Below are 26,346 nucleotides of genomic sequence, written 5' to 3' on the forward strand. Positions count from 1 at the left end.
TGAGACTTTGTTCTTTGGACGGTGTACCCAGCAAGGGTATTGGCCTTTTATATGTTTCCATTTGTCTTTAATACTTGTCTGTTGATGAGGACATGGGCACAAATGTTTGACACCTTGTCGAGGCGATTTTGGATACCTGCCTAGAAGCACGGGCACAGTTGCGGCTGCTTCATACATCTTGCAGCCCGTCCCTTTCCCCGGCTCCGTGATCACGGCAGAGTGGTTCCTTGTTGACCTGTCCGTTTCCTCTGTGACATCATAACCCATGAAAAGACCGGAGCATATTAACTTGGCTTTGTTAAAGTCAAAGAAACAGATCAAATATGGAGTCAGATTTGTTCTTTCCTATTTCAGTAGTACCATGGAGATGGCAGTTTGGGCAGCTTTTTGTAGTGTCCTGGAGGCTTTCTCTCTCAGCTTCTGGGCGCCTCTATTGAAAACCCTTCATTGCTGTCTGGCCGGCTGGTAATGCACACTGCCTGTTTTGCCCTGAAGATGTGTTCTGTTTATAAACTCATCTCTACTCCTTGGAAAACAACTCAAGAAAAACTCAGTTGGTTTTCCACCAGCCATGGGCAGGGGTGAGGTATACCATGTTATTATTTCATAAAATAATAGTAATAATAGTAATACTAATAGTACTAGAAATAATAATAGTATTATAATAATAATAATAATATAAAAGAAGTCTTAAAACAGGACTGAGCACACTGGAGAGAGTCAATAAATGCTTTCTGGCTTAAATCAAAAGTGATGACTTAGTGATTCCATGGCTGCTGTATTTGCTAAGCTAGTTACTCCTTTGCTCCATTACACATTATTTTAACTGAAAAAGAAATGCAAGCAAATGGTTAAAAAAAAAAACTCAGACAGAGCACAAAAATACACAAGTGAAAGAAGTTTTCCCTCATCCTCTGTTCTTTCAGCCCTGTCTGGAGATGCCACTGTTTACTATCTTTTGGGTGCTTTTCCAGATATGCTTTGCACATTCCCACCTATGTATGTAAATTCCTTTTAAATTTTAGTTATTTTTAACTTAAAGAGATTTAAATCCTCAAGTGGCTTCTGCCCGGGTAATAGAACAGAACAAATCTGACTCCATATTAGATCTGTTCCTTTGAATTTAACCCTATGCTCTGTCTCCTAGGCTTCATCTTGCTTGTAAAAAATTGTTGCCTAGAGCCTGAAATACACAGGAGAGCTTATTCTGAAGCTCTGACCTTTAAGGATATTTAACACTTTTTCATTCATTAAAAGATAGCAAATTGCAGAATAGAAAATAACGTTTGTTTTGTTGGAGATTTACAGGGATCTGACCCACGCAGATAGCTGTAAGAACAAATGATTCTAACAAGAAGGAATTCCTACACTAAGAAGTTTGCAACAACCAAGCGCGTAGGAAAGGAGCCTGAATTGTGACTTGGGGAGATGGTTTTCCAGAACATTAGTTTGCCAACTAGGTCTACAGAAACTTGCTATTCCAAGCCCCAACATCTGGTTTCCAAACTTATTGGCCTGTCCTGCACTGAGGAGAATGAATTTGGACTTGGTAACACTCCTATCTACCTAGAAAGCTGGGCACTGGAGCTGAGTGTTATGGAAACAGGCCAGCCAAGAAACAAGCACCAATCGGAGTGCTGGAGTACTCAGAATTATTATGCCGGCGGGCTCAGAGGGGCTTCTGCTCCGAAGTTCTGAGCACCTCCAAGACGTGCACATGAGGTTTTAAATACTTCAATACAAGTAAGGGGATATTAGCCAATAAGACTTAAAGAACAAAAAGCAAGGAATCAGTACACTGGAGCTTATCAATTTGTAATAGATCACGTTACTGACACTTGTTGAGCTTGGAATTACGAGTTAGGTTGTTAGGCCAATAAACTGACACTAAACTTCAGATTTACGAGATAGCCCAGCAGAACTTAGATCAGTAAACCGACACTTATCACACTTAGATTTGTGACTTAGCTTGTTAGCCCAGCTGGACTTTTCCTTCACATGAGGACAGCTCTCCCACCCCCAGGAAACCACTGTGAGCCCTTGATGTTTCCACTAGGGTGGGGTATGGTTTACCCAGGAGGGATGGGGACTATGCACCAACACTCAGGCAGTCTGCTCTGTCTGGGGCTCTGATCTTGTACCACACCACTCCCCCCAGCCCAACACCTGGGACAGTGGAGCTAAGGCAGTGATCCTTCCTGCCTGTTTCCCAGCGTGTAAAAGGGGAATATGTGCTCTTCCCAAGGAAGTTCTGAGCGACAACACCTGCGGGTGCTTGGTTCTCAGAGCAACAGAAAACCCAGCTCCGCATGGGGGCAACGGGTGTGATCCCCGTAGTGTTTCTGCAGAAGCATCTGATGGAGGGCTGGATCAGGGAGGTAAAACATGAGCTGCGAGACTTGAACGGTTACAGAAGGGTACAGAGGTAGGTCTGCCATCTCAGGGTGCCCTAGAGGTAAAGCTTTTTCTCTCCAACTCCGCTACGACACTCCCCTATCCAGACCCATCCCTTCTCTGCTCTTCCTGTCCATCTGTATCCCTCCACTTTTCCCCTCTTCTCCACCCGCTCCCATCTTCTCCCTCCCTCGCTGTCCCACCTTCTCTCGCAGAATCCAGAGGATCCATGTCCCTCCTGCGCATGCGCTGTCGGTGCCTGGTGGTCCGCTGGTTCGAAGCTCCATGTCCAAGCCGGGGATTGGCCCCAAATGCTTCTCAACTCTGTCGCCCGTTAGGCCTTTGGTTCCTGCCTGGGGCCGGGGCTTCTGGCTGTGGAAGTGCAAGGTGGGGGGCTCCCGGGAAAGGGTTCAGGCGGCTTCGGGAGGGTGATCCGCCTTTCACAGCCCCCAAGGGCGCCAGTCAGCCCCTGTTCAGCTGAATTTCTCTGGCCAGACCCTTCTGACAGCACCACCTGCCCCGGCGCCCCGGCCACAGCTGTCCAGGTCCAGGTGTGCGCCTGCCACCTCTCACGCAGCCGGGATCCCCTCAGTCCACGGCTGGCGTCCCCTTCCCCTCTCCCGCCCGCGAGTCCTCTCCTCCCGGGCTTCCTCTCCTCGGCCGCCTGCCCGTCCCCACCAATGGGCGGGCTGTTTCCCGGGTGGGCGTGGTCTGCGGACCTGGACGGGAGCGGGCGGCTTATGCTGGTGCTGGGGCTGGCCTCCGAGCGGGGCTGCAGCCCGCACACCCCCTTTCCCTCCCCCCTAGGGCTGCCCTCCTTTCCCTTTCACCCTCCCTCAGGACCAGCTCAGTGGCGTGTGTGCTGCTCCCCGGACTGAGAGCCTCTGGCTGTAGCGCCCAGCTTCACCTGGTGGAGTCGGGAAAAGGGAGCATCAGTGCTGAGCAAGCTTCTGTCTCCTCCCTCAGTGTTTCTGCCGCAGGTAAGTACCTTGAACACTTTCAGGTATTATGATGGCGGTGCTTGTTGATGTCACGTGTTTTTATAGTGAGAGGGATTAACAGTGGTGAAAGCAGGGCTTGGTTCTGTTAAAAATGAGCTGAAGGCATGAAGCTGTGATATCCTCCTTCCTTCCCTCTCCAAGGGTGAAACGTGTGACCGTCGATTTTAAAAAGACAGTTACAGTCCCTAACTAGCCCAGCCCAGCTAGTGTGTGTTAACAGGAACAGCATCACCAGAGGCCTTGGAGACCCAGGGATATTGCAGTCCTAAAGAACTCCTGGCACAGTTTGGTTTGTATTGGTTTTTTGTTTTTCTTAAATTGTGGGACAGACTAGTGGTATAAAAAGAAAAATATTTGTCAAGAAATATTTTTTCATATAACAGCGTTATTGTGATATAGTTCACACACCATGAATTCCATCCATTTAAATGGTAAAATTCAGCAGCTTTTAGCATATTCACAGTTGTGCAACCATTATTATTCCAGAACGTTTTTATCACTTCAGAAAGAGCAGTGGAAATTAATGGCCTATCCACCCCTCCCCAGTGGTGGTTCTAAAGAAACTTCTTGGCTAATCTTGACCATAAATTCACTTGTTACATTCCAAGAAAAATCTGGTAGGAATTCTAATCAGAATTGCAATGAATCTGTCTATCAAAACAGGAAGAATTAACGTCTTTATGGCACAAACTTCTTCTACCCATGAATATATTTCGGACCCTATATTTTCCTCTGTCCAGAGCCTGGCCCATGGGAAGTCCTCACTACTTGTTGGGCTTGTGAATGATGAGATTCTATACATCGTTAGTTGCAGCTGTAGCCTTTCACAGAAGAGAAAAGAAACCTCAGTGAAACAAGTGACTCACTGATGGTCAGAAAGAGTGACAGCCATTGCTGGAGTGATCCAGTGGACTTGGTGTTTGCAACCAGAATTCTCCACCACCTACAGCTAAGGGGATTAGAGTGTTCTTTTATTTTTTCTTAATGGCATTGCTTTTATTTTTACTTATTTTTTAAATTATTTTTTATTTAAGTGTAGTCAATTTACAATGTTAGTTTCAGGTGTACATCAGAGATTCAGTTATAAACATATGCATATGTATATATATATGTTTTAGATTGTTTTTAGTATAACTCATTACAAGAAATTGAATATAGTTCCCTGTGTTATATAGCAGGTCCTTGTCATTTATTTTATATTTACTAATTTGTATCTGTTAATCCCTCCTTTCCTGCCTGCTAAATACAGTTTGCTTTCTATGTCCATGAGTCCATTTATAGGAGCACCATTTTTCCTAGTAATATATGCTCTTTGGCTGCTTTCAGTTTCAGTAATTCCATCTTATCTGTGGGCGCTTTTCTTCTGGTTGCCTTTATGTGGTTTGCACACGTGGTAATAGAGATCTTTATTTGGGAGAACTCCAGGTCTCGTGTAGTCCCTGGTACAGAATGCCCACTGAATTGATGATTGAACTGGGAAAAAAGCACAGTAAATGCTGGAATTTCCACTATGGTTGAGAATTCCAGGTTTCAATAACCTGTTTAGACAACCTTACTATTGGCTGCACCCATACTGGGTAATTTGGTGGAAATTCATGGTATGGTGGTGTAGAGAAGGGGCCTTATATTCTTCTTCTCTTTCTATTTTCTAACACTCATTCTCCTGGGCCTTCCAGATCCTCCCCCAGAAGTGCCCAGGGCTGGCTTGGTGCTGCACTGAGGCAATATTTGTTAATAACGCCCTTTCCTCTTCTCCTCTGAGCCTCCGTTTCTTTCTGTGCACAATGAGCGCTTAGACTAGATAAATACTTTTCAGTTTCTTTTAAAGCCATGTTTCCTTTGAGAAACAGAAAATGCAAATATCTCCTCTCAACCCAACCCTTTAGATTTTGGTATGTCCTCCAAGGAGTGACATAGCTCTTTGTGAAAAATTGATGTGATTTTGATTGCAGGTGACACAGAAAAGACTCTTCAGAGATTTATTGCAGGGAGAGGGCAGGAAAGAGGCAGTATGTGACACTTTCTAGTGTGAGCAACGGAGCAGGGACTTGGATTTAAATACGGTGTCTGACGTGGCCTCTCTCTAATCTTGTAGAATGTGATAAAATTCTCTACCTCAGTTTCTTGATGTGTCAAGTTGGGGTGATAATATTTTAAGGCTTCTGTGAAACATTATACAAATAAGACATTTGTGTCTCGGTAGAAACAAGATCTGCTAGGGATTCAGGGATTTGTTTAAAAAAAATTCTTGTCCATAGCACTCTGTCTGTGTGTATTTAGACGATCCTGGAGGGTGAGGGTGAGTCTAAAGTCCATTGTGGGACAGGTGGCCCATATTTCTCCGTGTCCCAGTTTACCCCCTACTCCCCAGTCCTCTTCCTCAGTCCAGGATGAAGTTCCCTAGTAGATTTACACAGAGGTCTTGTGGAAATGGCTTTTCATTTTATTGTTTCACCAAGAAGGGCTGCCATCATGATCTCTGTGGTCAGGTTTTGAAGGGCTGCCATCATGATATCTGGTAAGAATTCTATGCAATTTGGAGTTCCAATTTAATGAAAAGAAAAAAATTACAAATAGAAAATTAGAACAAGGGTGGTGACAGGGGCTCTTTTAAGTGGACACCATTAGCTTTGTTAGCTTCAGGTGCTGTGGCCTGTTGCCACGAGGACCCATCCTCTTGTTCTGAAGTTGGAGGGACTAGTGGGCTCAGTGGGAATGTTAACTGAGTGTATCTCATGGGCTGGGCATTGTCCTATTTGTACTGTGTGTTCCTTATTTGAGACAGTGAGCTCACCTAACCTCGATAACCTCTTTAAAATATTAGACTTTTAATTTTGAGATGTAATGTAGATTCCCATGTGGTAGTAAGAGATTATATGGAGAGGGCCTATGGGCCCTTTGCCCAGTTTTCTTAATGGTTCCATCTTGCAGTGTTGGGGTACAATTCATTACTGACTCACTAACAATTTGAGGTTTGTGTTATTGCCCTTATTTCTATTCACGATTAAACTGGGGCTTCGAGAAGCACGCAGGCCTGTCCAGGTCACCCACATTGTTAATGCAGAGTCGGGTGAACGTGGGCTTGGGATTTCCAGGCAGTACCATTATGATGGTTTGTGGCAGGGAGCAGCATTCACTTTGCTTGTTTATTCATTCATTCAACAAACATTTATTGAGTAAACTCTGTGGGTCAGATGCTTTCATAGAGTTATCTGATTCTTCAGCAGTACTGAGAATCAGGTAATGTTTATATTTTTTAATCTGAGAAAATTAGCTCTGAGAGGTTATAACCCCCCCAAAGGAAGTATAACTCATAAAGGAGGGATAGAACATGTGTACAGTCACCTCCTTTTATGCAGGTGGTACCCTATGCATTTTACATTTTCAAACATCCGTAATCCAGATATATTCTTGTAAGGCAAGGCTTTTTTTTTTAATTGAAGTATAGTCAAGTTTACAATGTTGTGTCAATTGCAAGGTGTTTTTTGACTTTTGGATTAAAAAATACTTTTTCAGCTGGGTAATTAGGTGTATTTACTTGTTTCATTTTTAAAATGAGGTACTGGGGTTTGAACCCAGGACCTCGTACATGCTAAGCATATGCTCTACCAATGAACAATACCCTCTACCCCAAGGCCAGTTTTCTTATCCATTATTATGAAGCTTAGGAGTTCAAATAAATTGAATAGGAATCCAGATCTTTTGATCCTACTGTGGTCCTTTTCTTTATATTCTGCTGAAGGGGGTTGGGGAAGCATTTCCTTTGTTCATTTCTTTATTCAGCATTTTTGAGCAGTGACTTTGCATCAGGGCCTTGCTAGGTGCTTGGAAATAGAAAATAAGAAATGACCTTTCTCTGCAGAGGCAGGAAGCCTAGACCAAAAGCTGGGTAATGTGATCGAGCTACAGTAGCCATATGCAGACTCTGAGGACAAACTGTACCCTTGGATTTGCTTTGGCTTCCCTTGTCTTCTGGCTGGTACACACCAGGTCACCGCAACCCAGATGGGCCCGTAGCACACAGCAGAGAATGTACCTCGATCTCCTCCCCCTCTCGGCAGGGCCTGCAACATGAGCATCCCTGACTACGTGCAGTGTGCTGAGGACCACCAGACTCGTCCCGTTGTGGTCCAATCCATAGAGATCATCTCAGAGGAGAATTTCTTTTGCATCTATCAGCTACTCACCTCGGTTAGCCATATCAGCCCTTGTGGCTCCCAGTGGACACTCTGTATCCACTACAGGCACCGCTATGTGCCCGAGAATCGGTGGAGCGTCTTCCAGAAACACCCCAAGGTCGTGGGCCTTGTCACCATTACCGAATGTCTCTCTGCCAAGGCCTTCGAGAAGCTCCACATGCAGAGGAGCTGTATGGCACATCGCTTAATGACTCTCAGCTTTTTGTCTTTGTGCAGCATGGGGAGGTAGCCGAGCAGACGCGCACCGACGTTGCCTTCAATCTAAGAGTACTGCAGGGTGGTGGAGAAGAGGATCGAGGACTTCACTGAGTCACTCTTCGTCTTGCTCAAGTCCAAGTGGCTGGATGGTGGCCCCAAGAATTCTGGGGACAAGATCCCCCTCCCCTACATCCCGTTTGAGAAGGAGGACTTCATGGGACTGGACACAGACAGCAGGTAAATTTACCTGGAAGCCAGTCCACCTTGGCTGTGTGCTGGATTGCTTCCCTACATCCAGAAAGGGATCAGCAAGGAAGAAGTCAATCTTGTAGCCAAGGGGGGAGGGAGGTGCAGCCCGCCGGTTTCCAGACATTTCAAAGTGAATCCGCCTTTATTTCAGAGAGATCCTTTTAGGGTTATTGTGGACACTTACTCCCGCTTTACAGCCAGGAACATGGTGGGACCCCTGGAGTTGCTGTCCAATAAAGTAGCCAAAGCCACTGATGCTAGGAGCACTGGGGAGGAGGCTGGACTCAGCTGAGATGTGCTGTAGGTCAAATGCACATCAGACGCTGAGGCTTGTCTAGTAAAAGTACATAAACTATCTCTTTACTTCCTATATTGATTACATGTCAAAATAATAGTATTTTACATACAGTAGATTAAGTAAGATCTGTTCTTAAAATCACATTCTAGTATTTGTTTTTTGTTTGTTGGTTTGTTTCTTTGTTTCAAATTTTAAACGTGGCAACTGGGAAACTTTCTTTACATGGCTCTCATTTCATTTCTGTTGGGCAGCCTGTCCTGGTACATGCTCATCCCTTTGCTTATAGATGAGATGCTGAGCCCCGAGAGGCAGAACGAGGCGCTGGTTGAGCTGCGGCTGGAGCCGCTGTCACCTGCCTCCCAGGCCCAGCACCTTTTCAGCTCAGGCCGTCTCTTCCTGCCCGACAGCCACCATGCCAAGTTAGGACATCAGAAACACCGCCAGGGACTTCCTAATGAACTCCTTATGCAGGGAAAGGCGTATCACGGTGTATGGGACAGAGCAGGGAAATGTTCATTCCCACTTTGTCCCTGTGATTAAGTCAATGGCCCCACTTTGCCTCGGAAGTACAGATGAGCTCTTCTGGGCTGCCTACCCCCCACCTTCTGCTCTGTTTCCCCGTATATCTATCATGTTTTCCCTCGGGCTGAAGAGGGTGAGATGCCTTTGCCGAGACGTGGTCCCCCTTTGCTGGGGTGAGTGAGGGAAGCTGTGTCCCCCCGGCCTACGGCCTCGGTCCTTGAGTCTGGAGAGGGCTCATGGTGGTCCCACAGGTGGCGGTCAGAAGACCTGGCATGTGCTACCGGGCCCGCTTTGGAGGTGGTGCTCTGTGATTCTTGAACTTACCTAAGATCAGATCCTACTTTCTGGTTGTTGGTAAGTTGGAGGAGAAGATGCTAGGGAATTAATAAAAAGAATGTCTAGACCAGCCCTGTGAGTGAGAAGCACAGGGGACACTAGTCCCACCTGCGAGAGCCCACCTAGCAGGCTCTGGATGAATTTTCTGTTCCTCCCCAGAAATACCTCTATGGCTTAAGGAAGAGGAGAGGCATGTCGTGGCCATGATCTGTACTTGTCCTCACAGGGCCCTGTGATCTACATGCCCGCACTCCCCATCTGCTTCTTGGAGATGAGCTGGCATGTTTAGGAGCCTGGGCACTGCTGAGGGCATAGCTCCCAGCACCGTGCTACACAGAGTCTCGCTCCGTTCACCTCATCTGTCAACTCCTGCTGAGGCCCCAGACATTAGTCAAGTAGGTGCATCAGCGAAACCTAAGCAGGGACCACCTTCTCCCCCTGGACAGACTGGTGAGTGAGCAGTGGAAGCCTGGAGCCCTGCCCCAGCCCCCACGCCAGTGCCACTTCTTTTGTCATAGGAGGCACTGGTGACATTTTTGCTCAACAAATGCTTGTCTCTGAGTCTGCAGACCCACCAGAGAATGCCAGCTTGTTTTTGCCTTTTGAAGTCTGCCCTTGGGACTTGGCGGAGTAGCCGGATGTGTACTTAGCCCACAGTGGTTCAGCGCATTAAACCTGCCTCCTTGTGGGTCTGTCTATTCTGGTACCATAAGGGCTCAGCCAGCATCTGAACGTCATTGAGATAACGCGGCCAGTGAGCTCGGGTCAAGCACATTCTCCTCCAGTCACTTTTACTCCATTGTTTCTTTTACTATTCCACAGTCATTAATTTTTTAAACAATGCTTTGGTGCAGGAGCAGAGCCTCATTCTCTCCTGCTACTCTTGGTGGAAGTGAGTAAAACGGTTCAGACTGAAATGCGACAATAATTTGTAGCTCAAAAGCTGCCTAGTCGCTTGTAGGTCGAATTTTGGTTAGGGGAGCTGAACACGTTGTGGTCCCCCGGCAGCGCCGCTCCCCTCAGGCCCCTGCTTTCCCTTGAGCAGGAGGTGAGGTTGGGCCTCACCATCCCCGCGTCCCTGGCCTCACACACTCACATAAATTCTTGTACATGCAGTCAAAATTATTTTTGTTCTTGTGTGATTCTAATTTTCTCTTGTTCCTCTTTTCCTTTTTCTTTACTCCTTTTTCACTTGTACTGCCCAGTGAGCATGTTGTTGCTTCTGAAAATGTGGGCTGTGCACACCCTGCATTGGAAATAGCCAGATTGCCCTCCGTACAGTCTCCATCGCTTTAAAAAGCAACAACTTAACAGCTGTTTTGATCCATCTATTATCTTAGTCATTTTTTATTTTCTAATTTTTTGGAATATTTGCTTTGTTAGCTCATCACCCACTGGTGTTTGATACCTGTTGAAATCCTTGCTTTTGAGGAACATGTTTGGTCCTCCTTTTATTTGATGACAAATGCGCCCTTATTAAATTTGTTTCATTGTTTTGAAGAAGTAAGATGTGAATTGATTTAGTCGGCTGCTCAGGGATTCTTTTCATGGAGTATTTAAACTTGTAAGGTCAAACTCTGCAGCATTTTGCTCGATTCCTGCTTTTACACAAACGTGCTCAGCACGCGGTTCCTGGCTGTCGCTGTGTGACGTGCGTGACGTCGCTTCCTGGCCGGCGGTCACTGGTGAGGATGTGGCCGCCACGGAGGTGACAGCTGCAGGGGACGCTGTTGGAGGAAGAGGTCACCGTTTGGTTCTTTAATTTTTTTTTTTTTGCATTCAACTTCCCCGTGCCATTTACTTTACTTTGCCTTCATAAATGGGCAGAATTGGGTCTAAAATCCATGCCACTATTTTTTCCCTTTACGAGGCTGGTTTTTCTGAGTATCAGGACAACATGGCCTTCTCCTAAGTAGCTGGCTTACCTGGATCTGTTGGGCAAAGGGACTGCTAAAAGGGCCGTAGCTTCCTCTCTGCTCCAGCCAGTGGGCATTCAGAGCTGGGTCTGTGGTTTGCCTCAGCAGCCGTGCAGACCTTCCTGCCTCGGCCTTTACTTTTAACCCATGTTGGCAGTAAAGAGCTGAATCCGTTTCTGTTGCAGCTGACGCCCACCACGTGGGCCCCCTAACGTGTCGTTAGTTTGTGGTAGTCAGTCCCCAACACCCCAGTCAACAATGAAGGAAGATGATTTGTCCAACCCAGGACCTTGGATTCTCAACCCTACCCTGGTTCATCTCACCTGGTGGAATTGTTTGGCCACCACCATCATGCTGACCATGAGGCCTTGTTTCTCCTTTCATGCTCTGGTCCAAATGTGGACACTTCATTTTTCACTGAATTTGTCTCGCTTGAGACAGGCCAGAATATCTGAATGAGTCCATCACATTCTGGGTGGGGAACAGAACAGAAGTAAGTGTCGCAAGTAGATGGAGTCTAGGCTGTCCGGGTTGGCAAATGCAGGCTGGGATCTGTGATGGCTGGGCTGTACACTGGACACAGGCCTTTCCCATGGCTCCTGAGAGCCCATGAGTTGAAGTGATAACAGCCTTGCGTGGGTTCCCCCATCCTCATCTGCTCATTGGCAAGTGTGTCTGCTAATTAGGAGCTCCCCCAGACCTCGGGCCCTTCAAAGCTCAGACCATGGGAGAACCTTGAGTCCCTTCTCCTGGGCCTCCTGTGTGAGAATCCACTGCCTTCTGAGGTGACCAGCGGCAGGAGATGCCTCCCCATCCAGGGAGCACCCTACGGAGGACTGTTAGTGCACCATGCTGTGAGCTTGTGTGTTTCCGGCCATGGTCCCTACAGAACTACACTTGAGATGGGCTTATTGATGGAGATAACAGGACTGATTCCAGGGCAGGGCCTGGGGGAGGGAACAGTGGAAATTGAATGTGACCTCAGACACCTCGGTGGGTGCTGGGGCTGTTACTAAAATGGGGAGTCTGGGAGATACCTGACAGGAATGGAATTCCAGAGTAAATGGTGGACATGAGGCATTTTTAAGATGCCATTTGTCATCCAAATTAGGACTTCAAAGAGGCACTCGGGTCGATGAGCCTGGGGCTCAGGTGAAGGAGCCGGACTAGAGATACACGTTGGGAGTCGTCATTCTTAGCTGGTGTTCACAGCCTTGCATGTGAATTAGATCATCTCGAGAGCTGCAGACTGAGACTGAGGGGGGCAGGGCTGTGTCTTGGTTGGAGGAAAGCCCAGACCATACAGCTCTGGTGTGTCAGTCAGTGGCGTTTGCCATTTTCAAAGCAATGCCAGTTATCCTTAAGGGGCCAGGGGCTGGGCAGGGCCAGCCAGGAAGAAATCTGAAGGGAGGGTCGTGGCCACGTGTGCGTCTTGGGAAGGTGCAGAGGCTGCAGGGTACGGGAGGGTAGACTCCTCAGAAGCTAGAGTTGCAGTGAGGAGTGGGGAGAAGTTAGTCACAATCACCTGTGAGGGAGGGAGGGAGGCCTAGGGAGCCCCACCTTACCGGACTCGCTTTCCCATGAACAGAAGGCAGTCAGACAGAGGATCTGAGGTGAGAAGGGATGGGCACTGGGAGGGGAGCCAACCTGGAGAATGGTGCTTGCAAAATTCTGGAATAGTCTCCCTGAAAAATAGAGTTAAAAATACCCAGACTCTTAAGAACATTGTTAGTGACTTGGGAGGAGGCAGTTGTTTTTCTGGCCTCCTAAGGGTAAGGCATGTATCCAGGGATACACAGAAGATACGGGCAGTCTGTTCCGGGGGCTTGATCGTTACCGGGGGAACAGTGCAAGTTTAAAAGGGGAGAAGGGCAGCGGAGGGAAACTAGCCAGGCCCCGTGTCAGGTACCAGTCGGCCGCCCTACTTGCGTGTTTCATTCACATCCATGCCTCCCAGGTGGGCGGCGGCAGCCCCCTTTTGGGGATTGGGAAGCCTTCTCAGAGGGGTTAAAGAATTGGTCCATTTAGCGACTAGTAAATGCTGTAGCAGGATTCAAGCAGGGCCTTGTCAGAATTCAAGGGCATGTTCTCTCTACTGTTTCCAGTACTTCCCTGTTATACCTGGAATGGTGAAGTGGGTCAGTTTTGGAGCCTTTCAGAAAAAGTATGATTTAAGCGCCTCTGGACTGTTTCACAAAGCTCAGCATTCTTTGATGGTTCTGAAGCACGCAGTTATTTTCGCCCCAGAGAGGTAACGTCTAACTCCTTTGATGATGACGTGGTTGCAAATGGTGTACAGGTGCAAAACCAGACTTTGCAGCTTCTGAAGGGAAACTCTCCAGTTCTCCCTTGGTCGGCTTTCTTCCTCGGGATGTATCTGTGCTGCAGCATAGGCCTGAGCTTTCCATATGGAGTGAGAGTTTAATATCCGATGTTAGCATAAAACGGTCAGATGAAGAAAATCGACGTTGACAATTTATTTTTGGGTTTCATTAGTCAAAATATACTATCAGTTAATGGCCCATATAGCAAATGAAATTGAGTACAGGACATTGCATTTCTTACTTTCTATTTAGAGTTCTCTTACAGAATAATGTTGCCTGCTTTGGAACATCAGCTCCACCACTCACGGCACCTATCAGTGTGTTGGTGTGATTGCATTTACAGAGTGAATGTAATCTGGGCTTCCTCAGCCCCAAACACTTCAGTGCAGAATCACGGGCTGTAGACGTCTGTTAGTCACGCAAATACTTCTAAAATTATATGATTCCAGAAAAGAAAGAAGAGAGAGAGAGAGATTGCCTTTATCAAATTTCCTTTCAGTTCTAAATGAAAACTGTTGTTGAGCAGCTCTGGTTTCCTTTGGATAAGAATATATACATTTCTTTGCATGTAACCTGGGTTTTGGGCTAGAACACCAAGTTCTTGCTGTCCACAAGCCACAAAAATAGTAGCCAAATGGCACACGTGTGAAATAGTTTATACCTTTTTCTGAGAAAGTATCCTTGAATTTGGGACTTGGGCTGTGATTTCTGCTTTTTGCTTCCCCCACCTGTCTTGTAATCTCTCACTCCTTCCCACGTGGTTCCCAAGTGTTCGTGGTCTCAAAGGAGCGGGCAAACACCCAGTTGGTCACCATGTACTGCTGCTATAGATAGAGCCCAGACAAGACCTAAAGGACATTATCAGAGAGGACTTCCTGGAAGAAATGGGCTGTACATTCAGTTGTGAGGACAGAGTAAGAGTCAGCCAGGAGAAGGAGTCAAGAATGTGTCTCAGATCGCAGGGGCAGCCCGGGCAGAGGCCTGGAGGCTTTTGGCGTGGGGACCCGGGGAGAGTGCCCTGTGCGGTCCAGGGTGGAGGGAGCCCCTGCTGGGGAGGACACTGGAGAGAGTCCGGGGTGTAGGGCTTTGGAAGAAGTTGAGTTTTACTAGAACTGACACAGTAGGCAGTGAAGGGTGTCAACAGAAGTGACCCTCAGGAAAGGTACTTCTGGTTTTGCTTCTGATATACTACAGACAAAAGGGTCGGGACGGGCGAGAGCAGGTATGTCTGTCCCTTTGAGATCCAACCCGTCATTCATTTATTCATAACACGTGCACTTCAGTGAGTCTAGGGGAGAGAGAGTGTAGCCACATAAATAAGCAAAATGTATTTGCTTCTTGAGAGCTTAGCGTTGTCAGTTAGCCTAGAATGTTCTAGGAAGAGAGGAACAAATTGTGGAGGTTGGAGGGAGGGAAGGCTTCCTTGGGAAACAGTCAAAATGAACCTGGAGGCAAGTGGGAAGTAGGAGCAGGTCAGGGGGCTCCTGAGGTCACTGGGGACCTATGTACTGAGATGAGGCTGGGCGAGCAGGGTCTGGGGTGGGGCTAGAACTCTACCAGGGAGCCTCTGAACTGTTTGAAGTGGGGTTGATGTAATCAAATTTGTGCTTTGGGAAGGCTGTCGTGGCTTTGTGTGTGTGTGTAGCGGGGAAGAGGTGGAGGGTGCCACCAACTGGGGGATCATTTGAAGACCATTCACAGGCTGGGATATGGGCTTCGGGGCTACTTGGGGACGGCAGGGGCAGTGTGGATGCCGGCTTTTCTTATGGGGGACTTGTTAGCGGGGCTGCCCTAGAGGCACCTTGTGGCTGGAAGAAAACTGATGGAGGCTGCCAGGGGGACATTCCTCTTCTCTCTTTCCATGCCTAGTGTGATTATCTTAGCTCAGCCAACATTTGGAACAAAAGAGCTAATCTCCAGGGATGCCCAGGCCTTTGTAGAGCTCCTTCGAGTGAGATCTGATAGGATTTAGGTTTGTGTTCAGATCTGGATGTTCACTTAGCTAGAAACGTCCTGTCATTTCGATTTCCATAGGGGTTTTTATTCCTGATAAAGATTGCTTTCTTGGTGAGAGGAAAATTATTACAGCTGTTGTCTTTTTCAAAAAAAATCATATGTTTTAAGAGCTTTAATATTCAAAAGAATAGGAATATATAAAATATTTAAGGAAGTCTTTGGTGTGGTTTCTTTGCTTTCTGAGCTAATGTGGACTTAGAGCCTTTGTATTACTTAATAGCACATCCTTGTCAGTATTTAAAGAGCTGTTAGTGAGCACCCCAGGCCCCACCTCTCAAAGAATCGTTAAAGTTTGCTCTGAAATAGTGAGGTCATAAACGTCTTGTTTTCAGAAATCAAAAGGTTTTAAATACGCACCATAGCTCCATTTATAAAATAATAATAAGTTCAAAATTAAGAAAATGGAGGATAATTGATTTTTTTTTAAAGCCTAAACATAAACTTTCTTGTGCTAATTTTGCAACTGGAAATTTTGAAAAGAAAAATCCTACTGCAATATCATCTACGTGGTATATATATATGAGTTTCACGTTTGAAAAGTAACTGCGCAGTGGTTCTCAAAGTCAGGAGCATTCCAGCTCAAATACTGGCAGTGGTGGCTGCTGGTTTTCAATGGAAGAGCCTAAATTTGCCTTCTTAGCTTTTTTTTTTTTTTGTACTGAGAAGGTTGAGTAGTGCTTTGCCAGCATGATTTTCGGGCAATTTGAGGGCAGCTGTCGTGTTCCAGCAGTGAGATATTTCCATGCATTTTATTTTCTGGACATCACCAGGGCACATGTGGGGTTTGTGCCTGCAGGCTGGAATGCTGCAGGACTCCCTAATCCATCACCATTATGTCCTGGTGCTGCTCCGGTCAGTGAATGATTTTCTGTGACTTGGAGGTAATGTGGTCTGATGGTGATGATCAGACGTGCAGTTAAATGCTATTAATTGAAATAAGAGTAACCTAGAAACATTGCTCTAACAATACAGGATGAGGGAGGAGGATTGGCTGAGCTGCTTGCAGTGGGATGTCTTCTCAGGTGACTCCCTCACCGTGATTCCTGCCAATATCCGCCCCAGCCCTGCACGGTAGTCCTGCCGAAGCAAGCAAGCACTTTGCTCAGAAACGCACTGAATTTCCTTGCGCCTCTGTTTGTTGGCTTTTTTTTGAAAACACATTTTGCCCTTTGCTTAAATGCCATCCATGCTAGTCACCCCTTACACTCATTCTTCTGGACCTCGTCCATACATAGCTGCTGAATGGATGAACAGAATGTAGTATCTCCATGTAGTGGAACATTATTCACACGTAAGAGTGAATAAAAAAGAAAAAAAAAGAGGAAAATGAAAAATGCCACCTGTTTTGGGAAGTCCACCCTGACTGTTCAACCCACACTTTTCCCTTTGAAACACAATCACTTATGCTCCACTCTACTCTTTTTGATAGTACTTACCACCTTCTAATAATCTTTAACGTTTCCAAAAAAAATAAAAAATAAAGAGATGCTGATGCCACTTCAAAATATACAAGCCTTGCTAACAGCATGTTAATTGAAAGGAAGCAGACACAAACGGCCAGATATTGTTGATTTCAGTGATCTGAAAAGCCCAGAAAAGGCACATGCAGAGGCAGAGAGCAGGTGATGGTTGGAAGGGGCTGGGTGGAGGGGGATTACGGAGTGAATGCTAGTGATAGGGGGATTCTTTTGGGCTGATGAAGTGTTCTGGAAATAGAAGGTGTTGAGGGCTGCACAACTGTGATTGTGCAGAAGACTGCTGAACGCTGTGTCTGGGAGTGCCTGTTGTTGGGGCATCTTTATTTTGTTCACATCCTGCAATGTGAAGGGCCATCTTCTGCTGTGGTCATTCTACTCCTGTGAGTGGTGAGGGTCAGGACTTTGTAGAGTCCTGTTTCTTTTCTCCCTCTGGCTGAGTGTAGGCAAAAAAATTTAAGCCTGAGAAAGTGCTCCATCTACAGAAATGTCTTTCAGTTTTGCCTGGTGTAAAAATCTTGAGAGCTTTTAACCGTTGAGGCTAGTCTGTGGGGGTAAATAGCCTATGAAGCCTGGGTGAGCCCGGGAAGAGCCGCACTTCCCTCCCAGACACGGGTGGGGATTTCACCCCCTTTCAGGCAGTGAAGGGCCCAGACCCGTGGGCAGACTTGACAATCGTGAATATTTACGTGTATCCGCTGCTTCATCTTGGATATTAATTTCAAGCTGAGTCAGTTTGTGACGGCAGCCTCATCCTACAGCAGGAATTTATAGTATCTGCTCTTTGAGGTGAAGACCTGACAGACTTGATTATTTAACAGTCTGCTTTGAATTGATATCTCAGATTCCTTTGTCAAAAGCAAAACAGCAGAAATACAGACGTCCTTTAATTCCAATGTGGCCTGGAACGGGTTTAGTGTCTGTGCCTCAGTGGCCTTATCTGCGGGTGGGGAAGATGATAACAGTGCTTCCCTCAGAGGAGCTGGTGAGGGGAGAGTGAGAAGCACAAATGGAGGACTTACACGAGATGCTCATAAATGACCGAATTTAGTGCTCTCCGCCTGGTGAGGCCTTAGGGGTAGAGATGTCAGAACAGAGCAGTCCTAGCCGGAGCTCGATACGTGATGGTAGCTGTTATGATCAGTATCACCACTGTGGGTTATCAGGTAGTTTTAAGACTTGGTAATATGATTTCATGAATAATGTTAAAAGACTAGACATCTCAGATCCAGTTTACATAGTCCTCAAGATTTCTTCTGAGAATTGGATGGTTTCTTCCCTATCTTAAATCTGAGATGAGTCTCTAAAAATTTCCGTATTCCTCCATCCTTTTGCTTTAATTCTCTATTTCTTAAAAAACAAAGTTTTTAGATGGAGTTACTGGGGACTGAATTGAGGGCCTCATGCATGCTAAGCACATACTCTCCCAAATGAGGTATAATCTCTTCCCTGATTTTTTTTTTAAATTTACATCTTAATTTTCAGAGGTTAGAGGCCTCTAATTATTTTTCTGGAGACTTGTCCATGAACCTGTAAATCTACAATTAATGGACAAAATTTGGTTTATTAAAAAAAAATCTATAGAATATTCTACAGTCCACCCAAAAGGAAATACTCATGGACTTAAAATGTTTCTCCTTTAAGGTGATTTCTCCTGTTTGGTCGAGCTTAATTTGTTAACAGCCATCCTCATCATCATAATGACCAAACTCGCTGTGAGTGGACGCCTAACTGAGGCTAAAATGCTTTGCTCATATTTTACTTCATAGCAAGTGTTTGATTGTAGGTATCAGTGTCTCCTTTTTTGTAGCTGAGGGATTGAGAGATGGGTCAGCTTGCCCCAAATGACACGCAGCTGGCGGTGGCTAGCTCGATGCTGGAATCCAGGCTGCACAGGATGAATTCTCAATTGCTCCTCTAATCAGCTTCCCGTTGAGTGTTTTCCCGAACTCCTGTGAGCCCATAAATGACCGATTTTAGCTATCTCAGCCTGATGAGGTCTTCAAAGGAGAGACACCAGTGAGAATGAGAGGCAGAGTGGCATAAATTAAAATTGTACATTTTCACAAATGTTTTATTCTCAGGTAATGACTGTAAAGGAAATAGTTTTTTAATTTAGTGCTTTGTGAGAACTAAAAACAAAACATTTAAAATAACTATTGTGCAAGAGAGAAGTGGTCTTTGAAAGTCCAACTGTTGCTAATGATGTTACTTGTTTTTTCTAGTGGTGCTTATTTACTGAAAAATTTCCAAACACTGAATTTGTTTTATGTAGTCTTAGTATGAAAGAAAACTTTGTCAGTGAGTATTGTAAGTAAAATCCTTACTCTTTTCTTTCCTGATGATGAATATCTTAGTTGTTTACATGGCTTAAGTATATTTCGTCATTTGTGAAATTTGAGTAATATGGTTTACCTTGTCTGACTGTGAGAGCTGGACGCCTTGTATACAAAGCACCGTAGAGGTGCTTAATAAAAATGTGCTTTCACAGTGACTGATAGTTTAGAAGTATCAACTCTGAATACTAAAAAGGGTAGCTTATTTCTGATGCATATTCAATATGTGTATATATGATATACATTAATATGGCTTAAAGTAACTAGGATTGTTTTTTTTTAAGTGCAGTATGAAGCTTTAATGAAATCTGTGTCATTCTAGTGAGACAGGGACTACTTAAATTGCCTTAAGCAGACGACCTTGAAGATTATTTACACAGAATGTAAGCTCAGAATTCATGTTGCCGTGTAACCATCCATCAGACATTTAATTTCTCGGGATCCTGACCAGAACCATTAAGTTTAGAAAAATCCACATTGATTATTATCAGGGAATAAGCTTCTCTCTTTTGTGACTAAAGAAAATTTTGATTTTTTTCTGCACTCTTTTCAGGTTTTAAAATTTCAAAATTTTGATTTGACATGTCACTTTTTTAATAGAGAGAATAAAGCTCATGCTGTTTTAATATGTAAATAAATGTTTTTGTATTTCAATACCCTTCTATGATTTCCTGGCTCTTTGAGAAGTATTTTGCAAGATACTTAGATTACCTACTGTTGGAAAAATACAGACGTGACTTTTATGAATATAGGCCTAGTACAGTTCTGTTGGTTTTTACTACAGTGCAAGACATGAGACCTAGGAGAGCTTTGCTGCTGATTGCCAGGAGGACAGATCTCAGGTCTCAGTCTCCCCTCGTGTAAAATGAAGTGGCTGGACTGGATTCTTTCCTCTTCTAAGATGAGCTTCCATGAGCCTATGTCTTTTGTTTATATTTAGGAGTATTAGCAATATCAGATTAAATACTGAATACCCCTCCATCCCCCCGAAGCAAAGTGCAGTATATGCTACATAAGCTTCTAGTTATCTGATTCTCGTTTCTCATCTTACAGTCAATTTTTGTGTTGCATGTTTCCCGGCAACCTGGAAGGTCTTTTTAGCCATAGGTGGCGCTGTTGCAACTTTTTACAGTCTTAATTTTTCTGTTTGTAAAATAAGGCTTAAACAATGTGATTTTATTTTGATTCCTTTGCTTAATGCTTCAGAATAGCACAACGTCCATTATGTCTTTCTACCTGGAAAATTTTTTCTGCTTATATCATAGTTTTATTCTTTTATCTCGCTGTGAACATTTCAGACTTGCTGTGCAAACAATGGCAAAATCGGGCTTTTCTTCTAGTGTTAGAAACCAGTGAGCCGGGATATTATAAAACAGCTAGAAGCTGCCTCTGGAGCACCATAAAGCTGAAAGGTGTGTTGAGTTCCCTGAGTATTGACCCCGCCGCTGTGTGTTAATTGGTGGGAGTTGATTTGGTACATATATGATGGGGTGTAGTTTCTTGACTTGGGTTTGCCTGCACGTGCTGACACTGAACCATGTGATCCTGAGTCAGCTCGTTCTGAGTTTTCCCCTCGTCTGTGAGAAGGGGACACTCATATCTGCTTTGTAGAATTGTGAGAATTAGTAATTATGTAACATGTTTACCACAGTGGGTATGTCAAGAGAGCTCATAAACTTTAGCTGCTGTTTTGTGTGCAGCCATCATTTTATAGTCTTTGGTAATTACAAAGAAACAAGAAAATAAGAAAAGCTGATTTTATGATGAAAGATATTTGAGGACGTTCCATAATTCCTACACCCATAATTTAGCATCAGCAGAGTCAGAACTGTTACACAGTCGCCCTGGACCAACGTTAAGCCACAGAAATTTTTGTTACTTCATATATGTTGGGGCCTAAGGGGAACCAATACTTATACACATGTTGTCTCCAGCAGCCAACTGAGAGATGACACAAAAGAGTAGGCAGGCGATAAATGTCTTCTTTGTTACTGATGAAGCCACGTTCTCCATGAACTTCAGGGCTGTGGATAAATGAGTGTCATGATACTGTGTCCCAGAAGTAGAGACTCACCCTGTCCCAGGTATCTCTGGGCCACAGCAAGCCTTCCCTTGAGAGAATGAGCCCCATCATGCACAGGGCTGTTCTGCAATGGAGCTGAGCATCCAGGGTGCTTCCCTAGGGTAGTCAACACTGGAGGGAAAGGAAGGGTTTCACATGCCCTGCTTGTCTCCCCGGAATCACAACTCAATCTGTTAATGTGAGGAGGGCTAGCTGTGGGCCAGGGGTCAGGGCTGTGAAGGGAGTAGCACTCTGCATGGCCCAGAGGAGTGGGGAGGAGGTATCCCTTCCATCAGTTTAAACAGGTGGTGGGATGGAACAGAAGGGTTCATCCCATGAGTTTATAAAAGGAGAAATAAGAATTTCCTTTGGGTATTAGTCTAGCCAGGAAACACAGAAGATGATTAGGAAGGAGACTTGTAAACCACTGTAATATTAATTTGACATTTGTTGAGCACCCAAAATGTGCTACATTCTTTTCTGAGCGTTTTACAGAAATGAATCCTTCAATCTTCTCAACAAGCGAGTAAGGAAGGTTTGATTGTTATCCCAGTTTCACAGTGTGGAAATTGAGGCACACAGAGGGTAAGTTGACCAAGGTCACAGAACTAGTAAGTGGCAGAGCATGTATTTTAACCCTGGCTGTATGGTATTGTGGCTCCCAGAATGGGCTTTGGGTGTTTAGATGTATCTGCATCCCTCGATTTCTGTACGTCTGTGCATCAATTAGCCCAGAAAGGACAGGGAAAGGAGAGTTACACAGGTGCTCACAGTCGTGTCTCGGCAACTGTCCACGAAGAGTGCACCGTGATTAGAATTAATTGTTTTCCAGGCAGCAGATCTGTTGGTATAACAGAAATTTAGTCCATTGAATTCATCTAGAAATCCTTCCTGCTCTGCTTCTGTCCACACTTGCCATGTGACTGCCTGCCCGTGTTTGGGCCGTGGAGGAGAACATATACTCATGGTTGAACTCTGATATTGCAGTCTGGTTCATAGTTTCACATCTTCTGTTACATTAATAAGTTAAATTTCTGGTTTTCTTGCATCAGTGTCTCATGAGTTTGGTTAATGTGAAACCAGTCCATGGGAGCCCAGGGGTTATGATGGTATAAATTTTTAGCACGTTGTGGCACTTCTAGCCATGCAGACATGACTGGGGGATGTACGCCTTTCTCACTGATTTCTCCCAACAGCAGGGTCCTCTCACGGATGTGAGGCTGGGAGCTCTCTGAGTAGCTCAGTCAGAGGCCAAGTCCACCAATCCGAAAATGATGAAGTACCTGGAAGTGGGTTTAATAAAAGTAAAGGGCTTCCAGGTAGTCCGATGGGCTGTTCAAGAAATTTGGTGAAAAGCTGTCCACTGTCTGTGGTTTAGCTGCTGCTTTGCTATTGAAAAGTCTGGAGTAGATGAAGGGATTTTAAAAAGCAGAAAGGAGTGATTTCAGGTGGTACATCCACACCGGTGAGAAGTGATGGATGACCGCCTGTGTGAGGCACAGACAGAGTCTTACAAACTTCATAAACCAGCTTCAAATGCTCTGCCATCTGAGTGCGCTTCATATGGGGTCCAGTTCATCACTGGTCACGCTGTGAGGGCAAGTAACTGACGATGGCAGAAAGGACACGGAGGCATCAAAAAGGTCTCACTCATGTTCCCTGTTTAAAGAATGTGGCACAGTGTATTATATTTGAGCTGGTTTTTCACTGAACAGTTTTTAGTGTTTTCTGGGACTCCCCAGTGCCCCAAGGTTCCATGCAGCTGGGTGTCCCCTCATTGCAGCTCCGTCAGCGCTTGCCCTGGGCTGATGTGGTGTCACGGGAAGCAGGACGGTCAGCGTCCCCGGCTCCTCTGAGCTCCGTCTCCTCATCTGCAGAGCCTGGTTTCCCATCCGTGTCTACTTAGTAGGGTTGCTGAGAATCACACGTGATGGTTATCAGGTGTGATTTCTGGTTGTCTCTGCGATTGGCAAATAGCCAATAATTGATAGAAACTCTTGTTTTTTTTATTGTAATTGTGTCTCCTAGATTGCAGTGGTTTTTAGTCTGCATTTTTTTATAACTTTACTCATTTTTAAATATGCCCTTATTTTATTTATTTTTTTTTGAGGTACTGGGGACTGAAGCCAGGACATTGTGCATGCTATGCAGGTGCTCTACAACTGAGTAATACCCACCCTCCTTTTCTGCACTTAAAAATAAATATTGCAATACACAAAATAGCTCTTAAACTCCATCATGGGACCTGGTCTCTGTATAGGCAAATGAACACGTATACTATTTCAATAAGAATAAATGCTGTTGAGACATAAGTTTCTGAATCTGTTAATGTGCTTAAAAACGATCATAGCTAGTGATAAACACGAGACTTAGATCAAGGACTTTTTAGGGTATGTTTTGCCATCATGGGAAATTACATTCTACCGAGAAGGCTAATTGGGTCTCTTTGATATTTGGATGGTTTAGCAGGTGATCAAGGCTTTCCAAAGCTGACAGTTTTGTATTTTAAACTAACTACAAAGTTATCTTCTAGAAGATGGAAATCCTAAGCTTGTGAATTTCCCAGTAATCCAGGGGGTATGTGTCTGTGTCTGTGTCTGTGTGAACGTTTGTGTGTGTGATTTCAGGAATGTAGAAATAAGTTCCATATAGACTTCTGATATCTTTCTCTTCCAGTTCAAGGTTTAAGCATATACTTACACAAATAAATTGATTTTCTTTTGTCATTTGGCATATTGGCGGGAATAAGAGGTTCTCATACTTGTTTCAGAAGGGTTGGGAAGCATGAGCTTAGAAAACGGGAGGAGAAAGAGGCAGGGAGACACTTCACACTTTGTGCAGTATATGAGAAACGGTAGCTTTTCTTTTCTCTTTTCTTCTAAAGCAAACTGGCTCTGAATTGTAACACACTATTACTCAGAATTGCTTTTCTAATCAGATACAAGTGCCTCAGATTTTTCAAGGCAACATGAATGATGAAATGTGTTTTAGCATTTATCTTTAAAAGTAGTTTTATTTCTCAAGTAAAAGACTATAGCCTGTTTCTTCCAGCGTCTCAAGAAATTCTCATTGATCTATGTACATGTTCTATGTGCTTATTTTCTTTTCTTTTTTTTTAAGTGCTTGTTTCATTGTGGTGTGAATCAATGTTTAAAATTTCTGGATTTTGATCTTTAGAAAATGCTGATATATCAGAACTGTTAAAAACCTGATTGTTCTTTGGTCCTTGTTTGGTGGGGCACCCTATTGATTACTCTTGTCTGTTAAAGAGAGAAATTCTTCCTCTAGCCTGCAGATCATTAAGTGTATGGTTTGCAGCATGCCTTTAAATTTCATTGAATGCATTGAACATGATTGTCCAGTGAATTTTGAGTTGACTCATAGTAATGACTTTGCTTTGATTCTGTGGCTTTTGCTCCTCTCCACAAGAGCTTGAATTCTCTGTTGCATTTTGTATACGTGTTCTTCACAGTGGAAGAAATTTTGCATTTTTTACAGAGGTGGTTTTTCCTAACACCTCTGAATGCCTTCTGTAATTGATACAACAAAAATCTGTTATTTCAATGCTTAATTATTTCATAAACTAGTTTTTGGCTTAATCAGAAACAATGACAGAGTGATAATAAAAAATAGGAAAACTTTCCTTCCTTTGAAGAATAGAAATCAGGTGGTCAGGCTCACCCATGCTTTGGGCCTGACACACTTAATCTCATGTCATTGTGTATCATGATTCGGAGATGGAGTTGCTTCAGGTTTATTGATTTTTGTTTTAACATTTGTGTTGAATTCTTTCTCCAGGCTTATGTATCCTGTTGGGTTTGTTGAAACTGTAGAAGGGAAACAAAAGCTTTTTTTGGTTTCCGGAGGCCTGAGTTGCTGATGATAAGGGTTGAGGGTGGGCTGAGGAACAGAGTGACACTCCCTCTGCTCCCAGCTGAAATTGATGAACAATGAAATCAATTAAGTGTATCGGTATTTGACCAATAGAAGTTAGCGAGCCCAAACTGGCTAGTTATGCCCAAAGAAAGTACTGAATTCACCTGCAGAATTAGGTGCTTTACCAAGAAGAAGCAGCTTAGAGCAATCAGAAAAATCAGTCCTATGATGAGATATAAAGTAAATATAATATCTTTTATTTCTGAAACTTTTCTACGTTAAGTTGTGTAGAGCTAAAATTAAGTTTCAAGCACCAGGAGTTAACAGTGTGGGTGGTTCTGTATGATCATTATTCAGGAATGTGCCTAGACTCTGCTAGAGTGGCTGAAGCTGGCAGGAAAAGACCCAGAGCCAGGATTTGTCACCTTAGGGTGTCCTCCATAATGGTTCCATGTGGGAGCCCATGATTGGGTTAACAAATTGTAACAGATCCCAGCCGCCTGTCAAATTTAAGAAGAAAACGTATGCTTAGTAACTGCTTTGCAAGCAAGTGCCTGTGCATCCTCACTCCTGTCTCCTTGCCTTAAAAAGCAGAGATAATGCTTTGCTTGCGTAGATGATGTTTTAGATAGCACTCTGCTCATCGCAAAGCAATGACCCAGGCCCACAGCTATAAAGGCTGGGCTTGTGTGCAGTTAGATACTCTATTATCCCCCAAGCAAGGACCTAGCTGGTCTGGTGGTCTGCTTTGTAATTCACATGTCTAAAGGATGTATCTTATTCCCCTCACCCCATGACTTACCTAAAGATACACTAAGCCTTTGTACTCATGGTGGATTCTACAATCTCTGTCTCATCCTTCTTTCCCCAAGTTCCTGCTTACTATCACACAACTGTTAATGACGTTTTCCTTTGATTATACACAATAAATATGGGATCATTTGAGAGGCTCGTGGAGTTGGGTCCCTACGCCCTCTCTCTTTCGTGACTTTTTCCACAGAGTCTTGAGTATTCATTCCCTGTACGTAAGACTTCTGCCAGCCAGAACCCACAGTTCCAGGTGAGAAGGATGCAGGCTTTATCTCTCCTACCCGAGGGAGAGAGAGTAGAAAATTGAGATCTGCTCTTCCGTGGTCCCTTCCTG

At 44.6% G+C, this 26,346-nt stretch overlaps 1 protein-coding gene across 1 annotated transcript in view; it reads left to right on the plus strand.

The window, feature by feature from the left end:
* Positions 1-26,346, plus strand: part of LOC140694808 (uncharacterized) — a 55,730-nt gene that overhangs the window by 23,232 nt on the left and 6,152 nt on the right. The window contains exons 2-5 of the mRNA XM_072957867.1: positions 2,610-2,781; positions 2,890-3,020; positions 3,235-3,374; positions 7,811-8,029. Of these exons, the coding sequence (XP_072813968.1) occupies positions 2,610-2,781; positions 2,890-3,020; positions 3,235-3,374; positions 7,811-8,029 (662 nt within the window). The remainder of the gene's footprint in view (positions 1-2,609; positions 2,782-2,889; positions 3,021-3,234; positions 3,375-7,810; positions 8,030-26,346) is intronic.

The sequence above is a fragment of the Vicugna pacos genome, unplaced genomic scaffold (assembly GCF_048564905.1).
Source record: "Vicugna pacos unplaced genomic scaffold, VicPac4 scaffold_104, whole genome shotgun sequence".
Classification (NCBI taxonomy): domain Eukaryota; kingdom Metazoa; phylum Chordata; class Mammalia; order Artiodactyla; family Camelidae; genus Vicugna; species Vicugna pacos.